Here is a 27,046-nt window from a genome sequence, read left to right on the forward strand (position 1 = left end):
ACATGTCATATCAACATTCTGATAGAGATGGATATCTGGATCAATACTATTGTCCAACTCATAAAATTTATAATCATGAGATCCAAAATATTAAATTATTTTTGCCTTATTTTTTTTTTTGTTCACACATTCACATGCATAGTTATTTTTTCTCACACTTATCAGATATTGTTCATATCACAGTCAGCAACACAATTCTTTTCTACACTGAACTCTATTTCTTTTGTTTGAATCTCTCAAGATCTGCAATGTCTCTGACAACAACTACTTTAGCTTGTTCTGGTGTCCCATTAAGTCTTATGAATACCTTACAGTTCCTGGTCCAGGTATCTTGGATGTGCCTTTCCTTCTTCAATAGTCTTGCCTGTCGTGCAATTTCAGCATTTCTGTTGGTGAGATGCTCATTCACATATACGTCGGTTCCCTTTAACTTCTTTCCCATCTTTAACAGTTCAACTTTATATTTCCTGTTCACAAATCGTAGTATGATAGTTGGCATCTTGGTATGTTTTTGTGGAATAGTATGACATGCAGCTATGTTTTTGCTATCCAAAAGAATGTCTTTGTCTTTGAAAAATTGAATAACTTGCTGCTCAAGCAAATCCTTTTCAGCTCTTGGTGCATCTTCCCCCTCCTTGTCACCTGCTGTACTCCGTGCATAGGTGTAGTGATTTGTCTTCAGTCCAGAAATAATCACATCTTCCATTCTTGTATACTGCTCCAAATCTTCAACTCTTTTTTCCAGCTCTTCAATCTTCTTATCTTTTTCCTTAATCACAATCTTCAATTGTCTTACTTCTTCAATTAAGTCCAGTAGTCCTGCTTGCTGTTTCACCACCTTACTCAATTCCTCTGACATGAAGTTAAGAGACTTCTTAACTTCTTCAATATCTTCTGTTAGCCTCTTAGTTGTCATGTTTCTTGATCACCAATTTGAATTCTTAGAAGACAAAATGAATTCCAGACTCCAGGTAATCCAATAGGCCAGGTGTTACTTGTAGAGCACATGTGATGAAAAAAAGGACCCTAAACTTCAAAATTTGTGGAAATACTCACACAAAATGAAGCAGAACTTCTTTGTGAAGATACAAGTCTTAACCAATCGTTTGGATGTTAAGTTCTTTTCATGATGTTTGTTGGATTGCTAAGAGTAACAAACACAGTTTTCCCAATCAGCAGCCATCTTGGTTCAGTCAGGTCTAGCATGAGCATGACAGAAACGGGTTATAGTCCTCCCACCGTGTTTTAAATTGTGTGCGCGTGTGTGTGTGCTTCCATTTGCATTTGTTTTGTTTCTCACTTTTAAGATCCCTGCAACCCAAACCCCTGTGGCACTGGAAGCACCTGTGAGGCCCGTTATGATGATTATGTATGCTTGTGCCTGCCTGGTGATTTCTACCGCAATGATTCAAACAGTTGTGAACGTTGTAAGTATTTGTTTGTGTGCTGCTATGAAGTTTTTACTTTATTTAACAGTGACATAATGAAGATTATACAGCAATATACAATTCTACGTGGGATGGAGGAAGATGAGTAGATCACTGAAGGACAGGTCATTCAAAACAATTAGTTTAGCTATAGGCATAAATAGTGGCTGAGTTTGGTAAACTGTTAGCCTGGCTTAGCAAAGTTAATACAATCTGTGAAACAAAATTTCATGTCAGTAATTAACATTTTAGATTTAGTTTACTTTATCCATGCAAAGCTAAGTGTAAGAATGACAAATTTGATTTTTGTCTGGGACTAACTTTGGACAGGTGAAGGGACATCCTCAAATATTCTTGTTTCCATGTGTTAGCAGGTTAGATTTTATGCTAGCTACCCAACTAGCTACCTGTGCCTGTTAGTTGTAGCTTCATATTTAACAGACAGACAGTGTATGAGACTGGGATCAATCTTCCTCCTATCAGCAAGAAAATTATATTTATAAAGTATTGTTTTATTAGTTTTCAAGTTTCTTCTGATGATATTTTCTTGTTTTCAGCCAAAGTCTTCCCTGGAAAACTTAAACTGAAAAAAGCATTTAATGAAAAAATGAGAGACCGCAAATCAAAGGAATTTAAAGAAACTGCAGATAAAGTTATTGCTGAGGTAAGTAATCGGTTAGTACTCTCTATCAATGAATGTGTCTTTATGGACATTTTTTAAAATGCACTTGACATTATAAGATAAAGTTATACTAAAAACAATTCTATAACTTGTTTAATCAGTATCACTACTTATATTGAGCAAAACATATTTTCTTTTGAAAACACAGCTGTATAAAGTTTATAAAGGGACGAATGGTTACTCTGGATCTATAGTGCTGGAACTCCGGTAAGTCTCAGACTGACAACAGCTTTTATCATACCATCCTTCAGTCTATTTCACATCACAGTATACTAACATGGTATTGTCCTGAGTAAACACAGGATACAAATTTTCAGTAAATGTGATTTCTGTTTTTACAGGCCAAGCACCACTCCAGTGTCAAGAAATGTAGTGAATGTCGATGCATCAGTACAGATCAGCTACGAGGCCAGTTCTAAAATTACAGAAGATCAAGTTGTACAAACATTAACAGAGTGTGAGGACTGTGTCCTGATTGAGAACACCATTGAGAGTAAGTTTGTTACCTGTATTCCACCATGTTGTGTTGTTTCAGTCACTTTTATGACAATATGTTTCTAGAATGAGACTCACAGTAGATATAGATTTGTTTTCAGAAATAATATAATTGACAAGATGTGTTTCAGAATCCTTTATACTAAATCTATACTGTCTGAATTTAACTATTTCCAGATGATTTAGCTGTAATAAAAATATCATGGGTGTCACAATCAGGGCAGCAGCTGCCATTGCATGCATTATAATCTTTACATTTATAATTCAGTGAGTTATGATGTCCTGATGATGATGATGATGATGATGATATTTTTAAACTGAAGTCATGCTGTTAATTTCAGTCCAGGGTTTATTTCATGGCATGTTAGTGATTCATTTATTTTACTGTTGTACATGTTATGAAACATGTCTTTGAGTACTGAGACTTTTTTTCTCCCCTTCTCCCCTTAAAGCTACGGACCTTTGTGCTACCAATTCCTGTGATAAAGAAACTACAAATTGCACACCAGGCGATGGAACTTACGAGTGTACCTGCAAAGATGGCTACAGGAAAACAGACAACAGTGATAGAATTTGCACTGGTAAGACAATTTATTGAGCAAGATAAGTGTTGTGTTTGTTTCTTTGTGTGTCCTATGGAAACAAACTACAAACTGTCTCAACTTTTTTCTTTTTTACAGCTTGCCCCTTTGGGGAAAAATTGAAAGACAATAAGTGCATGAAGTAAGTACTCCTCCTCCTCCTGTATGTCCTTTATTGATGCAAGTTTGTGTTAAAAAAATACTAAAAAAAAACCTTCTTGTCTTGCAGATGCTCGTTTGGTTATTCTGGTTTTAACTGCTCAGAAAGTGAGTATACTGCATGTTATTAAAAGTGAATGCAGAAACATGGTTACTTAATGACAGCTATTTAAAAGAAAACTCACAAGATTAATGACAACACATGATACAATAGCTAGAAAGGTTATTCAAAAGCTGAAAAACTGTCATAAAAGTTTTTAAGTAACATGTCTTGATGTCCTCTTCATTGTGTGTTATTAGACTGGAAGCTCGTTCTGGTAATCGTGGGCTCTGTGCTTGGAGGACTGCTGCTCATAGCCCTCATCCTGCTACCAGTAGTAGCTACACAGTAAGTTTCTTACCAACTCATTCGCCCCATAAATGCGAGAAAGTGTTTTTCTCATTTTGAATTAGACTTGATTGTAGATGCAAATGCATTTAAAATCAAGAGAATTCATTCATGTCTGACAGACACTGACAGATGCAATAATAAATTATAATATGTTTTTCCTGCTGTGATTTCAGAAAATCAAACAAAAGCTCCAAGAACAGCAAAAGTGCAGAAATGAAAAAACCCTTCATTAACCTGAGTTCTGCCACACAACCAATGGCTAGCAACAAGTTTGGCCACAGCCAGGGAGTCTCATTTAATGGGTCAGCCAATGGCCATTCAGGTTTTCAGAATGGTGGGGTGCCCATGTTCCCACGAGCTGCCAACCCCACCAACAGCTGGGATAACAGGACCAACCTGGAGATGAAACCAAGCAATGGCGGACAAAACTTTGGTCATATGAACAGTGGCTCAGTGAGTATGCCTCTGTGTGTCCAAAGAAGAGATACGTTCATTAGACTTTTTTGGTTTAGTGTTTGGCGTTAAATTTACTCTCATTCTTTTTTCCTCTGTAGCAGATATATGATGAACAAGACAACATACGCCCATACGCTCAGACTCGACCTCAGAGCAACCCGTATGCCCAGAATCAACCCAGGATGAACCCATATACTCAGAACCAAGGCCACAGCAACCCGCACTACACACACGATGATGGAAGACGCTACTATTAGTACAAAATCAGAGAAGCTCACCATGCAATGACATTTTTGAAGATTTATGTTTTTAATTTCTTTTTTATTATTACTCTATGTAATGAATCTTATTGAATCTTATGTGACTGACTATAGTACAAGCTGTCATAAACCATTCATGTCTGATCGTGACTACTTTATATCAAGTTGGAGACATGACTTCGAGGACTGGTCTCATTTTTTCATCTGTTTTGGTTAATTGAAGTATGAATTATTGAAGAGTTGTCTATTTAAACTGAATGAGAAACATGGACACTCATGTCCAAATATAATGCGATAATGAGGAGCTGCTTATTATTGTTTGCTGTCCGATTAATACTTCATTTGTCTATGAATTCACTTTTTTATGCAAATGTGTTAAATTTTTGTAATGAACTGAAATTTAATGTTTAATTCAGTTTTTGTGGATGAGACCAGCATCTTCTAATAAAATTATAAGAACCTGTGTGTGGAGCATCAAGCATTGAGGTTGCACATATGTGTGTGTGTGTGTCTAAAAAGGAAACTTAAAGATTCAAAGTCTTGATGTCTAATCTGTCGGTTCGATTCCCGACCAGAGCGTCTGTATTGAGTAAGGGTCCCTCTGCTAGATACCCTATGCTAACTAAGCTTACCTTGGATATGAATGAGAGACGGATAACTGAAGCCATACCAGCTCAGACGTCATCCGAATAAACGAGGTGAGAGTCAGGTGTTGAGATCTCTGTCCAGAAAAGCGCATTTCTAGGTACAGCAAAGATACTGTGCAGGACCCTCAAGCTCCAAGCGAGAAGAATAGACCGCCCACAGGAGTGAAAGGGGATTTTTTAAATTATTTATATGTGTATATAAATAAACAAGTCCCTATAAATCATTTACACTGGTGCTTATAAAAAATATCTTACTATTCCATCTATAAGTTGCAGATTGGATGATATCCTGCTTTGTATACATAGAGTATATTATATCTTTAACTTCAATAACTGATTAAAGTCAGTAATTATAAGCAAAATAAATATATATTTTACCAGTTTTGTAATGCATCTCTTTATTATCACTATATAATAAATGTAAGTATATTAGTCTTTAATTTATGTTTACATTATACAGTAGCAAAATACACGAACCAGGTTTTGAAATAAAGGTGTTTTTTCAGTGATTCAGCTGAGAAGGCACATATGACTCCTTTTAAGATAAGCACAAGATCCTTTAAAGATAGATCTTGTGCTCAGAACTTTTTCCTGTACTACCATCAGTGCTTCTGTGCTGTCTTTCAGTCCAGCCACTGGTAGGATTTGTCCTGCTCCATCGTCTTCGGAAAGAGGCAGATCTTCGGGGGCTTTATTCCTTGGCTGCTAGCGGTAAGCTCTGCCTGAAACTTGTCGGAGCTGGATTAATCCCCACAACCCACTGTGTTTACCACTCAGGCTTTTGCCTGAAAACATGTAAAGCAATGCCTCATCGCGGCAGGAACCCTGTTTTGCTGCGCAGCTTACCGCATAGTGCGAACTCTGCTCCTGGAAACTCTACCCCTGTCCCGGTGGGTTGCAGCATTAAATGGATGTTAATTAATGGCCACTCAATTGCCAACAAGTCTTATATCTTAAATGACTTGTCCTGTACGGAGAAGCTTGATTTATATTTATTTCTGAGACGTGGCAGCGTGAGAATGATGTCTCACATCTTTTAGAGCTGTGTCCTGCTGACTGTTCATTTCTCTGTGCACCTTGGATATCTGGACGAGGAGGTGGAACAGCGGTAATTTTTAAAAAGACATTTTTATGCCAGATGATCTCCTCAAGCTGTTACAACTCTTTTGAGATGATTATGATAAAAATTGGACGAGAACACCCCATATACGGCATTTTAATTTATCGTCCACCTGGGTCTGCTGCGTCTTTTCTGTCAGACCTACAAGAATTTTTAACTTACACCATTAAACTGGGCAAGGTCATCATTGTTGGTGACTTCAACATTCATGCAGAGGACTCATCAAATAGTACCACTAAGGAGTTCCTGAGCATTATGGACTCTTTTAATGTTGTTCAGCATGTATCAGGTCCTACTCACACGACTGGGCATACTCTGGACTTGGTCTTCACCTGTGGTGTTTTCCTTGACCACATGAACTTAAATGATGTTGCTTTTAGCGACCATAAGTCAGTCTTTTTTAATGTGTCTGTCAACTCAGAGTCTCTTCCCCAAAGTTTTATTAGGCGCAGGCGCTTTATTGATGACTCCGTCATTTTTAAGTTTTCTTCTCTTTTTAATTTTAAACCTTCTGATGATGTTGACATCCTTATTAATTCTTTTAATGAACACTGTCTTGCCATTCTTAATCAGCTTGCTCCTTTCAAAACTAGTCATTGCACTGTTAGTTCCCGCACACCATGGTTAAATAATCAAACCCGTGGTCTTCGACACTCCTGTCGAAAAGCAGAGCGTCTCTGGAAGTCTACTGGGCTGGTTGTCCATCGAGAACACTTCAAATTCAATTCAATTCAATTCAATTTTATTTATATAGCGCCAAATCACAACAGAAGTCGCCTCAAGGCGCTTTATATTGTACAGGAGATCGCACAATAATACATACAGAGAAAAACCCAACAATCATATGACCCCCTATGAGCAAGCACTTTGGCGACAGTGGGAAGGAAAAACTCCCTTTTAACAGGAAGAAACCTCCGGCAGAACCAGGCTCAGGGAGGGGCGGGGCCATCTGCTGCGACCGGTTGGGGTGAGAGAAGGAAAACAGGATAAAGATATGCTGTGGAAGAGAGACAGAGATTAATAATAGATATGATTCAATGCAGAGAGGTCTATTAACACATAGTGAGTGAGAAAAGTGACTGGAAAGGAAAAACTCAATGCATCATGGGAATCCCCAGCAGCCTACGTCTATTGCAGCATAACTAAGGGAGGATTCAGGGTCACCTGGTCCAGCCCTAACTATATGCTTTAGCAAAAAGGAAAGTTTTAAGCCTAATCTTGAAAGTAGAGATAGTGTCTGTCTCCCGAATCCAAACTGGAAGCTGGTTCCACAGAAAAGGGGCCTGAAAACTGAAGGCTCTGCCTCCCATTCTACTTTTAAATACTCTAGGAACAACAAGTAGGCCTGCAGAGCGAGAGCGAAGTGCTCTAATGGACTTAGACTTAGACTGGTTGTTGGGTCTGTATTTCCACAGGCCCCGCTAGTTTAGAGACTTATTCCTCATGAAGAACGGAAAACAAGACAGAACATCTTCAACTGGTCTTTAACTCGCTAACAAGGGAGAGCTTTGGTCAGAACCAGGCGGTGGAGCAATGCTCCTCACCTGTCTCTAGCCCAAATCCTTCAAAGAGCAGCTCTCCTTGTAGCTTTTTATTCCCATGACAGTTACAGTTTACACAATACAACACAACACAAGCACCTCCCACCGTAAAACCCCCCAATGGTTCTAAGACAAGGCACTATGTGTGTGTATGTGTGTGCACATGTATGCATGTGCAAGAACGTGTGTGTGTGTGGGAATGTGTGTGTATGTGTGTGTCATGGGGGTGCGTTTGTGTGACCTCCTGCTCACCAAAAGGATCATCAAAGCAGGAAGCTTATAACACAAGAAACAGATCTTTCAGATAGGATGTATCTACAATAAAACCTCCCCCAGCACAGGGTGGCTGGAGAGGTGGTCAGGATCAAAGGAATGGCTTTGATCCTACTGCTTGAACTAAGACTTTACAAATTTAAGAAACACAATGACAACATTCAACAATTTGACTTAACACTGGTTTTCTTCCTATTTATCAGACAGGACCTTTTCTGTTAGGACTGATAGGTTCTCCTCTAACACTGTTGCCCTAACCTGTGGGGTTCCACAGGGTTCAGTTTTGGGTCCATTATTATTTTATTTTTATATGCTTCCTTTAGCTGACGTTATTCAGTCTTTTAGTGACCTGTCTTATCATTTCTATGCCGATGGCATTCAGCTGTATATGTCCTTTAAGCCTCATCAGCTGGATAGGCTGTCCACCATAGTCCAGTGCTTAACCAAGGTTTCTGATTGGCTTTCTAACAATTACCTTGTTTTAAACATGAACAAGACAGAGACCATGGCTCCTCCTGATCTATATTCTAAAATCAGTCAGGTTCTTGCCCCTTTCTGTTCTTCTGCTAAGGGTCGTAGTTCAAATATTCGAAATCTTGGAGTAATATTTGACTCTTCTTTGGGCCTTGACTCACATGTAAAATCTCTGTCTCGTTCCTGTTTCTTTCATTTAAGGAATATTTCTAAGCTGCGACATATGGTCTCCTTAGCTGAACTGGAAAAAATTGTCCATGCATTTGTGTCATCACGTTTAGATTATTGCAATTCCCTGTTTACCAGCTTGGATAAATCATCTCTTTCTCGCCTCCAAGTTATACAAAATGCAGCAGCCAGACTATTAACTCGCTCTAGCAAGCGAGCTCACATCACTCCTATTTTATGTTCTTTACATTCTCTCCCAATAGATTTTAGAATTTGTTTTAAGATTATTGTTTTAACGTACAGAGCACTAAATGGCCAGGCCCAGGATTATTTATCCAAGCTTCTCACAAAATACACTGCTGCTCACCATCTCCGCTCACAGACTCAGGGTTTGTTGGTTGCTCCCCGAACACGACTGAAGACGAAAGGGGACAGAGACTTTCAGTCTGTGGCACCAAGGCTGTGGAACAGTCTACCTCTACAACTACGTTTGGTTGACTCTGTGGAATCCTTTAAAAAGCAGTTAAAAACTGTTTAAACAAGCCTTCTGTTGACCAATGCTTTTTACATTTTTACATTTTTAATTTACATTTAACCTCTATATTGTGTATATTGTGCATTTTGCTGTTTATCGTACTGTTTATTTTAATCTTTGTGTACAGCGCTTTGTGACTACCTGTCTATGAAAAGCGCTTAATAAATAAACTTTACTTACTTACTTACTTACTATTTCTGGATGTCAGCCACTTCCTCTATCTGCCAGTGGTACATACCGTGCAGGGGCCTGTCCTTCCATCATGGTTCCTCCTCTTGCTCCTCTTTCTTGGGTTTCTGCTGCCTGAGGTATTCACCGAGCACGTGGTCGGTTGTGGCCATCTTCCTGATGTACTTGTGGATGTTTGTTGTCTCATTTGGACTGTAGTTCTGACTTCAGCGGTCCTCGAACTCCTTCCTTCCGCTCAGCACATAGTCTCAGTGTGCTGGACTTGGGTGAAACCTTCAATGCATAGTGAGAAGCTGCCTGGTCTAGATGTCAGCAGGATCATCGTTTGGCCAGCTTATTATCCCAGCAAGGCACTTGATCATGGGCAGGGCATAGGTGTTTATTCCCCAGTTCTTGTTCTTACCATTCAGCTGACTCCTCAGGACTTGCCTGACCCTCTGCAGGGACTTAATGGTTGCAGCTTTCCTAGCGGCCTATTCGTGGTTCCCATTTGCCTGTCGGATTCCCAGGTACTTGTAGCTGTCCTCCATGTCTGCAATGTTGCTTTCTGGTAGTTCAATCCCCTTAGTTGTGACTCCCTTCCCTCTCTTTGTTATCATCTGACAACACTTCTCCAATCCATATTACATTAGGGTGTCATTGCTGTATTGTTGTATATCCTATTGGTGTGGATCAGTGAATCGATGTCTCGTTCACTCTTGGCATACAGCTTGACGTCATCCATGAAGATGTCAGCTGGTGATCAGCTGATCACGGGGCCGGGTTTAAAAGAGAGACGCCACCCACCTGTTCGCCGCTCAGACATCGTTCTCTTCATGTCAGGAGCTCCGAAACCTTGCCTACGTCAGTCTCCGCCTGATTCAGCAACTGTGAGTGTTTTTCCTCTCGATTCTTTTTCTCATCCCGGCTCCGCTCGCTCTCCGTCTGTAACGCCAGTTCGTGCACTGATCGTTACTAGAATAACTGCGTGTCTGTTCCAACCCACCGCTAGCCTTCGCCGCGTTTGGGTCTAGCCAGCACGCCACACGGGCACGCCGAATTACTGTGTGTAATTCGCCCGATCGTGACAGGATGTCTGAGCCGCGTATAGACCCAGCGGAATTCGAACGGCTGAAAGCCGAAGTACTATATCTTCGCGGTGTGGTAGATCGGATGAGCACAAAAATGGAGTCTCTCACCGAAACTGTCCTCCAACTTTCCACTTCCGTCACCTCGCTGCAACGTCAGCTGGCGCCGGTGAGCGCGGAGCCCCGGATCGGACTACCAGATAAGTGGAACGGAGTTGATGGCTGGCCTGATGGTTTGCTTGCCACTTTAGACATGCTGTTTGAATGTCAGCCCACTAAATACGCCACCGCCCGTGGAAAAGTTGCAATGCTAACCCCTCTCTTGTCTGGCCAGGCTCAGGAATGGGCCGCGGCTCTTTACAGCAATAAATCTGCAGCTTGCAATGACTATGCCCTGTTTGTGGAGGAATTAAAAAAGACATTTGTTCCCCCGAGCAGTGAAGTGGAGGTGGAGTCACAGCTGCTTCATTTACGCCAGGGCAGTCGACCCGTCTGTCACTTTGCCTTCCAATTTCGTACCCTGGCCGCTAAGCTAAAGTGGGGAGATGCTTCTCTACGCCCCATTTTTCTGGAGGGACTGGCTGATTACATCCAAGATGAGATGACCGGCCGTGAGGCCCCTAAAACCCTGGATGAGGCCGTGGACCTCGCCCTGAAGATCGACCAACGAGTGATGTCGCGGCCTCGCCACACCCCTCGGGCCTTCAAACCCTTCCAGCCTCAGAGGGCCACGTCTTCGCAGCCTCCTCCCCCCTCTGAAGGAGCCGCTGCTAGCCCGAGCAGTACATCCAGCGAGGAGCCCATGCAGCTGGGCAGACTCTCCAAAGAGGAGAGAGAGAGATGCTGGCGTGAGGGTCTCTGCGCCTACTGTGGATCAGCTCGACACCGTCGTCCCCAGTGCCCGCTACGTCCGGGAAACGACGACGCCAGGTAGACTGCGGGGGTGTCCCACCTGGCCTTTCGCACTCCTTTGACCCCTCTCGCTTTCTGTTACCAGTAATATTTCACCTGAAACGCCAACAGTTCTCATCTGAAGCCCTCCTGGACACCGGAGCCGCTGAGAACTTCATCGACCAAAAACTAGCCTCCCGACTTCGCATTCCGTTAACTCCTGTGGATCGATTCCTCCCGGTGACCTCAGTAGATGAGCGACCCCTCCAACCCTACCCGATCCAGTTCCAGACCCAGCCGGTTCGCGTGTCTATCGGGGATCATCAGGAGGAGATCCGGTTTCTAGTAGTCTCGGCCACTTCCTCACCTCTCATCCTTGGATACCCATGGTTCCGTCAACACGACCCCCACATCTCCTGGTCTTCCTGCCAAATCCTGGGTTGGGGTCCCCAGTGTCCACGCCGCTGCCTTCTCTCTCGGACCCAAAAGAACTCAAAGTCAGAAGAGGCCTCTCCCCCGGAGCCCATTGATCTGGATAAGATCCCTCCGGCTTACCACGACCTATCTGAGGTCTTTAGTAAGAGGTGAGCCTCTACTCTACCTCCTCATCGCTCCTACGACATGGCCATTGAGCTCCTCCCAGGAGCGGTCCCTCCTCGTGATCGCCTGTTTTCTCTGTCTCCCGCAGAGAATAAGGCCATGGAGGAGTACGTTGCTGAGGCTCTCCAACAGGGCTTTATTCGCCCCTCTACCTCTCCTGCTGCTGCTGGATTCTTCTTTGTCAAGAAGAAAGACGGCGGGCTCCGCCCCTGTATAGACTATCGGGGCTTGAATAAAGTCACTATCAAGAACCGCCATCCTCTTCCTCTGCTATCCACCGTACTCGATTCCCTCTCCCAGGCCTGCATCTTCACCAAACTAGACCTACGCAGCGCCTATAATTTGGTGCGCATTAGGGAAGGGGATGAATGGAAGATGGCCTTCATCACCCCTAACGGGCACTGGGAGTACCTGGTGATGCCCTTCGGCCTCTGCAACAGCCCTGCGGTCTTCCAACATCTGATCAACGATGTCTTGCGGGATATGCTAGGCCGGTGGGTGTTTGCTTATCTCAACGACATCTTGATCTACTCCCGCACCGAAGTGGACCATGTTCGCCATGTGAGGGCCGTGCTGAGCAGGCTGCTCGAGTACCAGCTGTTCTGCAAACTGGAGAAGTGTGCTTTCCATCAGCGGTCCACCACCTTCCTGGGCTTCACCATCTCCTCCGATGGCCTGACCATGGATCCGCAAAAGGTCCACGTGGTGACCCAGTGGCCTCAGCCCTCCAGCCTTAAGCAGCTACAGAGCTTCCTGGGCTTTGCCAATTTCTATCGGCGTTTTATCCGTAATTTCAGCACTGTTGTCGCCCCACTGACATCCCTCACCAAACCAGCTAACCTGCCTAAGCCCTTCTGCCTCTCCCCGGGTGCAAAACAGGCATTCCGAGACCTTATCCACCGGTTCACTACGGCCCCCGTCCTGCTCCACCCTGATCCTGCCAGAGACTTTGTGGTGGAGGTGGATGCCTCCGATGTTGGCGCTGGCGCCATCCTTTCTCAACACGGCCCAGATGGAAAACTTCACCCATGCTGCTATTTCTCAAGGAAATTTTCTCCCACGCAGCAACGGTATGGTGTCGGAAACTGAGAACTCCTGGCCATTAAGTGGGCCTTAGAAGAGTGGCGGCATTGGCTCCTGGGAGCGAAAGACCCTTTTCTGATCTGGACTGATCATCAGAACCTGATCCATATTCGCTCTGCCAAGCAACTCAACCCAAGGCAGGCCCGTTGGGCCTTATTCTTTGAGCCTTACAACTTCCACCTCGCCTACCGCCCTGGTTCCAAGAACGCTAAGGCAGACGCTCTCTCCAGACAGTTCGCCCAGGACGACCTCACGTCAGACCCTGAACCTATCCTACCTTCTCATTGCTTCGCTGCCCCCCTTCGGTGGCCCCTGGAGGACTCTATCCGGGATGCCCTGACCGCCGAACCACCTCCGCCTGACACCCCTGCTGGGAGACTCTATGTTCCATCCCGGTGCCGTCAGGAGGCCTTGCTCTGGGCTCACTCCTCCCCGCTCTCTGGTCACCCGGGGCCTGACAGGACCCTCCAGCTCCTCCGTCGTGCCTTCTGGTGGCCCTCCATGACTCGGGACGTCCGTGAATTCGTTTCCGCCTGTGACACCTGTGCTCGGGCTAAGTCCTCCACTCAGCCTCCCGCTGGCGATCGTCGCCCTCTCCCTGTGCCGGGACGTCCCTGGTCCCATGTCGGCCTTGACTTTGTTACCGGCCTCCCATCCGTGGACGGTCTTGACACCATCCTCACCTTTGTAGACCGGTTTTCAAAGGCGGTGCACCTGGTCGCCCTGGCCGGCCTCCCTTCCGCCAAACGGACAGCTGAGCTCTTCTTAGACCATGTCGTCCAGCTTCACGGGTTCCCCAAGGACATAGTCTCCGACAGGGGGCCCCAGTTCACCGCCAGGTTCTGGAAAGCCTTTTGCTGCCTGATTGGAGCATCTCCCAGCCTCTCGTCCGGCTATCACCCTCAGACCAATGGGCAGGTTGAACGGACCAATCAACAACTGGGGCGCTTCTTGAGGTGCTTCGTCTCCGCCCAACCGTCGCTTTGGCCTCGTTACCTGTTGTGGGCTGAGCTGTCTCATAACCTTCACGTCTCTTCTGCCACCGGTCTCTCGCCCTTTGAAGTCTGTCATGGCTTTCATCCTCCTATCTTCAGCCACCAGGAGGCGGAGGTCGACCTGCCTGCTGCTGAACGGATGGTCCGCCGCTGTCGTCAGGCCTGGATCAAGGCACGGGCTGCCATTTCCCGAGCCAACGCTCTGTACGCCAAGCAGCATCGTCGCCGCCACCGCCCGGCTCATCCTCTTCAGCCGGGGGATCGCGTCTGGCTCTCCACAAGGCACCTGCGGCTCCGCACCGAGTCCAAGAAGCTCACTCCCAGGTTCGTTGGCGAGGTCACTGCCCGGCTCAACCCCGTGACTTATCGTCTCCGGCTTCCGCCCGCCATGAAGGTCTATCCGGTTTTCCACGTCTCGCAGCTTAAACGGCGCGTTACTTCCTCACTGGCGCCCCCCTCCCCGCCCCCGCCCCGCCCAGGTTCGTCGATGGGGGTCCTGTCTACACTGTCCGGCGGATCTTGGACTCCCGTCCCCGGGGTCGGGGGGTCCAGTATTTGGTGGACTGGGCTGGCTACGGTCCGGAGGAGCGCTCCTGGGTGCCGTCCCGCTTCGTCTTGGATCCCTCCCTCATCTCGGATTTCCGTCGCCGCCGTCCTGGACCGTCGGGTGCCGGTCTTCGGGGGGGGGGGTCCTGTCAGCTGGTGATCAGCTGATCACGGGGCCGGGTTTAAAAGAGAGACGCCACCCACCTGTTCGCCGCTCAGACATCGTTCTCTTCATGTCAGGAGCTCCGAAACCTTGCCTATGTCAATCTCCGCCTGATTCAGCAACTGTGAGTGTTTTTCCTCTCGATTCTTTTTCTCATCCCGGCTCCGCTCGCTCTCCGTCTGTAACGCCAGTTCCGAAGCCACGCTTCGTGCACTGATCGTTACTAGAATAACTGCGTGTCTGTTCCAACCCACCGCTAGCCTTCGCCGCGTTTGGGTCTAGCCAGCACGCCACACGGGCACGCCGAATTACTGTGTGTAATTCGCCCGATCGTGACAGAAGAGAAGGTGCCTCACAATTGTTCCATAGTCTGTAGTTGGTATCTGTAGCCAGTCTTGTCAATGATCTCACTGAGGGGTTTCAAGCCTATGCAGTATAGCAATGGGGACAGCGCATCTCCTTGATGTTATGGGCTTGAGGTTGGCCTCTAGTGTTGTACACCACATCCCCATTAAGTTCTTGATGAAGGCTCTTAGGGTCCTGTTGATCTTGGACAATTCTAAGCATTCCAAGATCCAGGTATGGGGCATCGAATCATAGGCCTTCTTCTAATCAATCCAGGCAGTGCACAGGGTGGTCAGTCTGACCTTTGGGATCAGGACTGTCCAGCCTTCAGTTAGCTATTCTGGATGTCTCTCATTGACAAGCAGCTGGTTCATTTGTGCTGCCAGGCGCTCATGGAGTGCAGTCACATTCTTCAGCCAGTAGGCGTGAACCATGTCGGGGCCTGGTGCTGTCCAAATCTAGCCACTGAGCATTGCTGTTATGGGTTGTGTCCTTCCTTCATATGCTCTTCCAGTATTGCTCAGTCTCCAGCCTTGGTGTTGCTGAACTCATATTGTTCCCCTGTCACTGAGAGTACACCTTCCCACACAGAGTGTACAGCGAACACTAATGTTTTTGTCACTTTTTACAGAATCAAACTCAAAGTAATGTCAGTACTTCCAAGCTTTAAACGCTGCATTGTCGTACTCTCTCCCGCACTCCATTTTATCCATTGTTGATCTACACACGTCTGTTGCTACCTTTGACGTTGCACGCTCGTATGTCATTGTCATGAGACACTCTCACAAACAAAATCACGGTTTATCAACACAGTAACGCAGCGTGCTACAAGAAAGTAACAGTAATCTAATTATTTTATTTGCAATGGTAATCCTTTTCTATCTATAGATAGATAGATAGATAGAAATATAAATACAAAATACTTTTGTGGCAGGGGTGTGGTCTGTGCTTCTGCTGCGGGGGAAGGATGGTGCAGCAGCCTCCAGAGGCAGTGCCAGGGAGGAAGATGGGGCAGCTGCAGCTCATCTGTGTAATGAGGGCTCTCCCTTTTTCACCTGGAGAGGTGTGTGGAGTCAGCCGGAGAGCTGTGTAGTCGTGGACTGTGTGACGGTCTTGTAAAACTCTGTTGTTGTGAATAAAAAATAAACCATAACAAGTATGCTGACTAGTCTGAGCCGTGACTGGGGTTCACAACTACATTATGTCAATTTCTGTTATTTTGCCTTTTTTGCAACATGTGAGTGAAATTTGAATCTTATACGTGGGATAGACTTAATTTAAAGAATACATCTGACGGAAAAGTTTTCCTCACAGACCTCTCACTTGTGTAACATTTGTTATTAGGCTTTTAAGCTCTACTTTTATTTATTCTGGAAGAACATCAATCACTTTATGTTTCTCCCACAATGAAATCTTCATTTGTGCTATAAAGCAATTGAGCAGAATTGCTTTGACAAGGTCATACACTGCAGTAATAATGTGTTATAAAGAAGTCAGCAGAAGCTGTCAGGAAATGTGATAATGTTTCAGTAATGTGGTATTAATTTGACATCAAGGCTGCCGTGCTGGAGGGGAGGGCAATTCAGAGACATGAAATACCCATCTGTGTGGAAAAATTGTTACATAAGCTTGTTTTGACTGTGCACAAATTTCTGACAATATTTAATAGTGTATATTGTGCAAAAGTACTACAAGTAACTGTCAAAACAGTATTAACTATGATTTAACAGGTATCATGCAAGTCACAATTTTTTATACACATTTATAAGAAATTTGCCAAGTAGATCTTGGTAGTACTAAGCTGAACCCCCCTTTTCCTCCATTCTTTATAAGGTGATGAAAAAATTCAAAAAATATTTTGGACCATATTGACATGATGGCATCACACAGTTGCTGCAGATTTGTCCCTTTCACATGATGTGAGTCTCCCATTCCACCACATTTCAAAGACGCTCTATTGGACTGGTGACTGTGGAGCCCATTTGAGTCATGTTCAAGAAACCACTTTGAGATGATTTGAGCTTTATGAGGTGGTGCGTCATCCTGCTGGAAGCAGCAGTCAGTAGATGTGTACACAATGGTCATAAAGGAATGGACAAGGACATCAGGAAGTCAGAGTAAAGTAAAGTAAGTAAGTAAGTAAAGTTAAAAAAAAAAAAAAAAAAAAAAAAAGTAATATCAATTTAAGACAAAAACAAATTATTGGTTGCTTTGAAGATCAAGAAGACCAATTCTCTGCACTGCATCTCAGGTTTTTGCATCCATCGGTCAAAATTTGGGCGTGGATTTCTTTAATTGTTTTTTATTTTTTATTTTAGCACACTAAACGAGGAGTGGCTGCTGATTAAAACCACCAGTGGAGGACAATTGGCAGTTTTCAGCTCAAAGATTTAGACAACTACAGACTTGGCCACTTCTGGCCTTCACTGACTTTCTTTCCTGTGGTAAAGTTGTTTTTGATTTTTCCAATGGCTCAAAAATTCATCCTCCTGTCTGTCCTTTGGCTAGTTGTAGCCATTTTTGGTAAGTAGCCTGATTTTATTGCAACAACTTTAAAATCTTTATTTTTTCATTTTGATAGTGTATGATAGAGTGACAGGGTAGAACACATGTTAACAAATTAAAACATCAGATAAACATTCGAGGTGAAATATTCACCTTAATATAGTTGTTTTTTATATTTGATTAAGCTTTCATTTTCATTCAATCTAAACTGTTATGTACACAGGTGGGGTTTTAATAGATTTTACATAAATAGTAGATAAATAGATAATTATATTTAAGATTTTGCAGTCATTCCTGATCCAACATTACCGCTGTAATATCAAATTGGAGAGCTACCAATGACCTAAGACTGCCTGGATAAATGTCCTCTAATCAAAATATCTCAAATGAGCTTGAATATGAGAACAGTTATGAGAACAATATGAACAGTTACTACTTCCTTTCCTTTTTGTTTTGCTTCTATACAAAGACTATACACTTGCCCAGGACTCATGTGTTTGTAATAATGATCTAACTTGCACAGCTTTCTTTTGCAACCATTGTGTATCTGGGCTGTTTTAGCACATACATAAGCAAATTTTACCAGTATGTTTGTGTCAATAGTCCAACATTATTTCATTTTAATATTTTATGACCATGTTTTTATACCATGGTCCTTTTGGCAAGGCATGATGAAGGAAGTCTCTTCACCTCAGATCCTCCAAACTGCGTAATGTTTTACATGAGTGATGGTTGAGTGAACTTCATGGTTTCCATGCAGAGCCTTTGTCACTGCTGGTGCTCTCTTACTGAGACTGTGAAATTGCCCTACTTAACACTGTGTTTCCTAATTAAAAGCAGTGAATAACTAATGTCGTTTATTAGTGTTTTGAATTGCCCAGATTAATTTAAAAGGGCATTTTTTTCTAAATAAAAATAAAGTTTTTTATCCAGTGAATTTGACACTGACACCCACATAAACTACATTTTCATTTTCTCCTGCATTTCATGCCTACTCATATACTGTATGATCCTGCTTTAATAACTTTAATTTTTTTTGTTTGTTTGTTTGTTTCTTTTGTATTGAATTTGTGAACCAAGATTAGTATTGTACTAACTACTGCATTTTAACACAACTCTAAGCAACTTCAACAAGAGCAACTACAGCAGCTGTTCCAGGCAATCAAACTACAGCAACTGTTCCAGGCAGTCAAACTACAGTAACTGTTCCAGCCAATCAAACTACAGCAACTGTTCCAGGCAATCAAACTGCAGCAACTGTTTCAGGCAATCAAACTACAGCAACTGTTCCAGGCAGTCAAACTACAGTAACTGTTTCAGGCAATCAAACTACAGCAACTGTTCCAGGCAGTCAAACTACAGTAACTGTTTCAGGCAATCAAACTACAGCAACTGTTCCAGGCAGTCAAACTACAGTAACTGTTCCAGGCAATCAAACTACAGTAACTGTTCCAGGCAGTCAAACTACAGCAACTGTTCCAGGCAATCAAACTACAGCAACTGTTCCAGGCAATCAAACTACAGTAACTGTTCCAGGCAGTCAAACTGCAGCAACTGTTCAAGGCAATCAAACTACAGCAACTGTTCCAGGCAATCAAACTACAGCAACTGTTCAAGGCAGTCAAACTACAGCAACTGTTCCAGGCAATCAAACTGCAGCAACTGTTCCAGGCAGTCAAACTGCAGCAACTGTTCCAGGCAATCAAACTACAGTAACTGCTCCAGGCAATCAAACTGCAGGAACTGCTTCAGGAACATCAACACCACCATTTAAAGGTAATTTGATTCCTCTGGATCCAAATGTTCACAGGTTATACTCCTCACACCGTGTTTTGAATTGTGTGTGTGTGTGTGTGTGTGTGTGTGTGTGTGTGTGTGTGTTTGCATTTGTTTTCTTTCATACTTTGAAGATCCCTGCAACCCAAATCCCTGTGGCACTGGAAGCACCTGTGAGGCCCGTTTTGACGAATCATTTGTATGCTTGTGCCTGCCTGGTGATTTCTACAGCAATGATTCAAACAGTTGTGAACGTTGTAAGTATTTGTTTGTGTGCTGCTATGAACTTTTTACTTTATTCAACAGTGACATAATGAAGATTATACAGCAATATATAATTCTGCGTGGGATGGAGGAAGATTAGTAGATCACTGAAGGGCAGGTCATTCATAAACAGTAGCTGAGTTTGGTAAAGTGTTAGCCTGGCTTAGCAAAGTTAATACAATCTGTGAAACAAAATTTAATGTCAGTAATTAACATTTTAGATTTAGTTTACTTTATCCATGCAAAACTAAGTGTAAGAATGACAAATTTGATTTTTGTCTGGGACTAACTTTGGACAGGTGAAGGGACATCCTCAAATATTCTTGTTGCCATGTGTTAGCAGGTTAGATTTCATGCTAGCTACCCAGCTAGCTACCTGTGCCTGTTAGTTGTAGCTTCATATTTAACAGACAGACAGTGTATGAGACTGGGATCAATCTTCCTCCTATCAGCAAGAAAATTATATTTATAAAGTATAATTTTATTAGTTTTCAAGTTTCTTCTGATGATATTTTCTTGTTTTCAGCCAAAGTCTTCCCTGGAAAACTTAAACTGAAGAAAGCATTTAATGAAAAAATGAGAGACCGCAAATCAAAGGAATTTAAAGAAACTGCAGATAAAGTTATTGCTGAGGTAAGTAATCGGTTAGTACTCTCTATCAATGAATGTGTCTTTATGGACAATTTTTAAAATGCGCTTGCCATTACAAGGTAAAGTTATACTAAAAAAAATTGTTTAATCAGTATCACTACTCATATTGAGTAAAACATATTTTCTTTTGAAAACACAGCTGTATAAAGTTTATAAAGGGACGAATGGTTACTCTGGATCTATAGTGCTGGAACTCCGGTAAGTCTCAGACTGACAACAGCTTTTGTCATACCATCCTTCAGTCTATTTCACATCACAGTATACTAACATGGTATTGTCCTGAGTAAACACAGGACACAAATTTTCAGTAAATGTGATTTCTGTCTTTACAGGCGAAGCACCACTCCAGTGTCAAGAAATGCAGAGAATGTTGATGCATTAGTACAGATCAGCTATGAGGCCAGTTCTAAAATTACAGAAGATCAAGTTGTAAAAGAATTAAAAGATAATACTTGTGCTGAGTGTACACTGATTGAGAAAACCTTTGAGAGTAAGTTTGTTACCTGTATTCTAGCTTGTTGTGTCGTTTCAGTCAATTTTATATCGATATGTTTCTAGAATAAGACTCACAGTAGATATAGATTTGTTTTCAGAAAGAATATAATTGACAAGATGTGCTTCAGAATCATTTATATTAAATCTACACTTCTGTCTGAAATTAACTATTTCCACCATCTGTCAAAGATGATTTAGCTGTAAAAACAAATATAATTAATTCTTCCTCAAGACCGTCACAATCAGGGGCAGCACCTGCCATTGCATATATTCTAATCTTTACATTCATAATTCAGTGAGTTTTGACGTCCATATGATGTGGATATTTTTAAACTGAAGTCATGCTGTTAATTTCAGTCCAGGGTTTATTTCATAGCATGTTAGTGATTCATTTATTTTACTGTTGTACATGTTATGAAACATGTCTTCGAGTACTGAGACTTTTTTCTCCCCTTCATTTACAGCTACGGACCTTTGTGCTACCAATGCCTGTGATAAAGAAACTACACAGTGCACATCAGGCGATGGAACTTACGAGTGTGCCTGCAAAGATGGCTACAGGAAAACAGGCTACACTGATAGAATGTGCACTAGTAAGACAATTTATTGAGCAAGATAAGTGGTGTGTGTGTGTCTCTGTGTGTCTCTGTGTGTCCTATGGAAACAAACGACAAACTGTCTCGACTTTTTTCTTTTTTACAGCTTGCCCCATTGGGGAAAAGTTGAAAGATAATAACTGCGTGAAGTAAGTACTCCTCCTCCTCCTCTATGTCCTCTATTGATGTAAGTTTGCGTAAAAAAAATACTAAAAAAACCATTTTTGTCTTGCAGATGCTCGTTTGGTTATTCTGGTTTTAACTGCTCAGAAAGTGAGTATACTGCATGTTTTTAAAGTGAAAACAGAAATATGGTTACTTAATGACAATTATTTAAACAAAAAAACTCACAAGATTAATGACAGCACATGATAAAAATAGATAGACAGGTTATTCAAAAGCTGAAAAATGTCATAAAAGTTTTTAAATAACTTGTCTTGACGTCCTCTTCATTGTGTTTTATTAGACTGGAAGCTCATTCTGGTAATTGTGGGCTCTGTGCTTGGAGGACTGCTGCTAATAGCCCTCATCCTTCTACCAGTAGTAGCTACACAGTAAGTTTCTCACTAATTCATTCGCCCCATAAATGTGAGAAAGTGTTTTTTTCATTTTGAATTAGGCTTGATTGTAGATGCAAATGCATTTAAAATCAAGAGAATTTGTTCATGTCTGACAGACACTGACAGATGCAATAATAAATTATAATATTTTTTCCTGCTGTGACTTCAGAAAATCAAACAAAAGCTTCAAGAAGAACAAAACTGCAGAAATGGAAAAACCCTCCATTAACCTGAGTTCTGCCGCACAACCAATGGCTAGCAACAAGTTTGGCCACAGCCAGGGAGTCTCATTAACTGGGTCAGCCAATGGCCATTCAGGTTTTCAGAATGGTGGGGTGCCCATGTTCCCACGAGCTGCCAGCCCCATCAACAGCTGGGACAACAGGACCAACCTGGAGATGAAACCAAGCAATGGCGGACAAAACATTGGTCATATGAACAGTGGCTCGGTGAGTATGTCTGTGTGTCCAAAGAAGAGATACATTCATCAGGCTTTTTGGTTGTTGTTTTTTCACTGCTTGATTTCAGAAAATCAAACAAAAGCTCCAAGAAGAACAAAAGTGCAGCCTTTTTGGTTTCTTGGTGTTTGGCGTTAAATTTACTCTCATTCTTTTTTCCTCTGTAGCAGATATATGACGAACAAGACGACATACGCCCATACGCTCAGACTCGACCACAGAACAACCCTTATGCCCAGAATCAACCCAGGATGAACCCATATACTCAGAACCAAGGCCACAGCAACCCGCACTACACACACGATGATGGAAGACGCTACTATTAGTACAAAATCAGAAAGTCTCACTATACAATGACAGGTTTATGTTTTTAAATGTATTTTATAATTATTGTATGTAATGAATCGTATTGAATCTTATGTGACTGACTACAGTACAAGCTGTCATAAACCAATCATGTCTGATCGTGACTACTTCATATCAAGTTGGAGACATGATTTCGAGGATTGATCTTTTTTTTTTAATCTGCTTTGGTTAATTGAAGTTTGAATTATTGAAGAGCTGTCTGTTTAAACTGAATGAGAAACCTTGACACTCATGTCCAAATATAATGCAATAATGAGGAGCTACTTAATATTGTTTGCTGTCCGATTAATACTTTGTCTATGAATTCACATTTTTATGCAAATGTGTTAAATTTTTGTAATTAACTGAAATTTAATGTTTAATTCAGTTTGTTCATGTGAATGAGAGAAGCAGCTTCTAATAAAATTATAAGAACCTGTGTGTGAAGCATCAAGCAGTGAGGTTGCACACATATGTGTGTGTGTGTGTCTAAAAAGGAAACTTAAAGATTCAAAGTCTTGATGTCTAATCTGTCAGTTCGATTCCCTACCAGAGCGTCTGTATTGAGTAAGGGTCCCTCTGCTAGATACCCCATGCTAACTAAGCTTACCTTGGATATGAATGAGAGACGGATAACTGAAGCCATACCAGCTCAGACGTCATCCGAATTAACGAGGTCAGAGTCAGGTGTTGAAATATCTGTCCAGAAAAGCACATTTCTAGGTACAGCAAAGATACTGTGCAGGACCCTCAAGCTCCAAGCGTGAAGAATAGACCGCCCACAGGAGTGAAAGGGGAATTTTTTTATTATTTATATGTGTATATAAATAAACAAGTCCCTATAAATCATTCAGATTGGTCCTTATAAAAATATCTTACTATTCTATCTATAAGTTGCAGATTGGATGATACCCTGTTTTGGATTGTAATGGAATTTCTTTTACTTATGTACTAATCACATTATTTTATTGTATAATGCCTTGGTGCCACTGGATTTTAACATGTCTGACACCCATACTGTAAGAAGGAAGTTGGGGGGAAACAGACAACTCCACAGGAAGAGTCTTTTGTCTCTTCGAGGACTCTGGGAGGTAGCAAGGGAGTGTGAACCTTAAGGTGTGAAACAGCTGTACTGCCTTTTGTTCCTGGAGAAGGTATTTAACTGAGAGCCATGCTAGGCTCAGTGAGACTCTGCTGACCCTGCCCCGTGGTCATGCAGGCTCTCCATCAAGCTTGGTTGTCTGTTCTGTGTGTTTTGATTAAAGAATGTTGGCTACCACTCACCGCTCATCTGCAGGCTTTATTTAAGTGGAAAACTTCCACAACAGAATGGCGCTGTGAGCAGGGTGGTCCGTGTGGTCGCTGAACAACGGTTCCGTGGACGGGCTGATCACCCCTGAGGGAAAAGGTACCTTTGTCCTACCGGCTGTTGAAGCAAAGGAAATGGAGGAGCCACGGAGCCGCGTGTTTCAGCAACCACCGAGACCATCGATTTTGAGGGGACTCCTGCAGATGGGTGAGTGATAGCTAACTTGTAACAAGTCACGAGAGTTTTGTGTCTGGCCGAAGAATTGAGCGTGTTGCAGCCTTCGGGGAGCCCAAGAAGGTGTGTTACGACCTTCCAGGGCAAGAGCTCCGAGGGAGTCTTCGTGTAGAATCACGGAGTGACATCCCTAGCGTCTTCTAAAAGATCCTAACTTCTTCAAAGGAGACTGGGGGTGGCGGTGTTCGTTCCTTGGTCCGTAGAAGGCAAGGAACCTCACGGGGGACGCCTCGTGTAGTAGGAAGAGAATCTAGATTCCAGGGGCAGTCAGCGGAGCCGGATTAGTGGCTCGAGAGGCGACTGCGGCAGACGTTCCACCTGGCGGCCAGGGACAAAACTCAATGTGTGACTGTATGTTAAGAACTGTGGGTAAAAGTATGTTGTGAGATGAAAGAGAATGGTTGTGTGGGAAAAGTTGTTGTGTGTGTAACAAAATTAGCAGAATTGTTGATGAAAATAAGTTAAAAAAAATAGGAAGAGGGTTTGGTGATTTTCAATGTAGAACAACTACAATCTCTCTGGGTTTTTAAGAAAGGGGACTTCAGAACCAGAGAGGGGAGACATGTTGTTTTAAGCAGTGATAAGAATGATCAAAATGTCTCAGTGTGTACTTGCAGGTGAAGAGCAGACCCGGATCAATTTTCCACGTGCAGCAGTCGGAAGAAAATTATAGGTTAACATCATTAGAAACACTCGAGCCAAGTTTTGGCTGAATTGTTTTACAGCTTAACTTCCATGTGTTTGTCACCCTGAGAACACAAGCTCCAAGAATCTCTCCCTGAAGACAAGAAATGCAGTTCCAGAACAACGAGATGGATATTAAGAGCTTAGAGCAGTATCCTGAGCAGTGAAGGTCCAGCAGCAGCAGCTGTGCAAGACAGCGGCAGCAAGCAGAAAAATGGCCTCATCATGACTGGATGGATGGATGTGCATTTCCAACGAGCTGCAACTTCACTGTGTGTAAATGGACTTTTGAAAAGACTGTCTGAGTTGGACATTTGTCACTTTTGGAGCAAAATGGCAAGATGAGACAGTGGAAAACACAGGACAAAGCTGAAAGACAACTGACTCTCACTGGACTGCTGCAAGGGGGAGAGATGAGATGAGACCACAGTGGAAGGAGCAGGGGAGAACATGGAGAACATGGCTGTTTTAGTGTGGGAACTGAAATTTGGGTTTAGGAAACTGGGAAGGAAAACGACTGCCTTGCGTGGAGAATTGAAAAGTGTCTGGAGCACCGCAAAGAGGAGAGGTACACAAAAATTACACAAACAGAAAAATGCATTAATCCTACTAAGACAAACACACATGCAATAAAGCTCATGAAGACCAAATAGCATTTTAAGCATGCATTGCTGTTACCATCATCTTGTCCGGTTCACTTAGTGGGTTAAGAAGTGATACATAGACTAGTGAACTAATATTATTTTGGGGAAGGATGATTGAATTATTGCAGGGGTGAACAGAATGCTGCAGGGGGGTCAGATGAGTGGAGACTAATAGATTATTGAGTTTCTTGTTTCTGATGTGTGGGGGAGGTCTTATCATAACACACATCTGGGTACATGGGGGAAAACAAAACTCATTATCTAATAGAATGTTGTTGTGTGAGGTGTGTGACTGGTGGATGAAAGTTTTGGGGATTTAGTATTTTCCTTTGGTACCACTTTGAAACTGCCAATTAGTTTTGTTTTGATCTATAATTCTAAGAGAGCATTGTTAGAATCTCCCAGTTCTTTTAATCTTTGGGCTGAAGGAAGGACAATACTCGGTGTATAAATGCTCAATCAACAATATTTTATTTCCATACAATTCAACACTTAAGAGCATAAGAACCATCATGATGGGGAGAGATGCTTGAAGAGGGTCACAGCATGTCTCAAAATGGTGACGGGTTACTCAGCCTTTTATAGCCCCTAGTGGCCCCCACCTAGTCATAAAAAGCCTAAACATTCACATGTGTTCTCTCTTACGGCGCCTAAGTTATGACCTCGGCTCCCTGTCTTTCTGCTCTCTGTAAAGGTGGGGGTATGGAATGTGGTCGTCTCTTCTATTATCGGCACAAGGTCTTCTGCACACAACATTCTCTTCATGATTCAGCAGTATGAAATGTCAAGAAACAGTGTAACACATTCAACAGTGTCGAGTAATACAGGTCAATCAAATAGATCTAATGATTTTCACACTCTTTTAAGTCAGAAGTATAATGCAAACTAAAACTACATACTGATCACACACTCTATATTAAGGGGTATAATATGACCTACAGCAGTATCATAATTCAACTACTTTAATTACATATATATGGTAACATATGGTAACAGAATAATCTCACAGCATGCTTAGACAACTTCTAAAAAGAGGCCTTCATATTTTTTGATTTTTAACAGTGCACTGAGATTTTTTGTTCAGCAATTTTCTCTTTTTCAAGCAGGCCTGCAAGATCAGGATCGAAAGCGCTACACAACATGTTGAACAATCGCAAGTGAGTTTCTCCAAAAATTAAAATGGGCTCGGGAGAAAGCCACTTATTTGGGACAATCAGAAAACAAGTCCCTGTCAAAACGGATTCAGCGAGGTAATCCAGTCTAAATTCTTTTTTTCTTTTTTGAAATGACGTCATTGCTGGCAGTAGAAACTTATTGCGTTACGAGGTTCTACTGTCAGCAAATAAAAATGGGAACTGACTGGACTGACAAAAGCTTGACTGACTTGACACCAGTATGCAAGATTGCACCTCCACCTAGACAGTGACAAAAGGGTGG

The 27,046-nt window shown here is 42.7% G+C and overlaps 1 protein-coding gene across 2 annotated transcripts; it reads left to right on the plus strand.

Annotated features, from left to right (window-relative positions):
- Positions 1-17,433: 17,433 nt before the first annotated feature.
- On the plus strand, positions 17,434-23,177 carry muc13b (mucin 13b, cell surface associated). 2 transcript variants are annotated; one of them, XM_019362599.1, is made up of 12 exons: positions 17,434-17,611; positions 18,716-19,369; positions 19,504-19,626; positions 20,160-20,266; positions 20,424-20,482; positions 20,617-20,774; positions 21,244-21,372; positions 21,482-21,524; positions 21,611-21,648; positions 21,842-21,929; positions 22,105-22,384; positions 22,564-23,177. In XM_019362599.1, the coding sequence occupies exons 1-12, from the start codon at positions 17,557-17,559 to the stop codon at positions 22,717-22,719; spliced, it is 1,890 nt and encodes a 629-aa protein (XP_019218144.1). In that variant the 5' UTR covers positions 17,434-17,556; the 3' UTR covers positions 22,720-23,177. The 2 variants fall into 2 exon arrangements, with proteins under 2 accessions (XP_019218144.1, XP_019218143.1); XM_019362598.1 differs by having other exon boundaries at positions 17,437-17,611; positions 22,561-23,177.
- The last annotated feature ends 3,869 nt before the right edge of the window (positions 23,178-27,046 follow it).

The sequence above is a fragment of the Oreochromis niloticus genome, linkage group LG8, assembly GCF_001858045.2.
Source record: "Oreochromis niloticus isolate F11D_XX linkage group LG8, O_niloticus_UMD_NMBU, whole genome shotgun sequence".
NCBI lineage: Eukaryota > Metazoa > Chordata > Actinopteri > Cichliformes > Cichlidae > Oreochromis > Oreochromis niloticus.

What these genes read in the sequence shown, in the direction of transcription:
- muc13b (XM_019362598.1), top strand. Translation starts at nt 17,557, where the DNA reads ATGGCTCAAAAATTCATCCTCCTGTCTGTCCTTTGGCTAGTTGTAGCC. An exon ending in CAGATAAAGTTATTGCTGAG is followed by an intron (nt 20,267 to 20,423) that starts GTAAGTAATCGG and finishes TTGAAAACACAG; the next exon opens with CTGTATAAAGTTTATAAAGG. An exon ending in CTACCAGTAGTAGCTACACA is followed by an intron (nt 21,930 to 22,104) that starts GTAAGTTTCTCA and finishes CTGTGACTTCAG; the next exon opens with AAAATCAAACAAAAGCTTCA.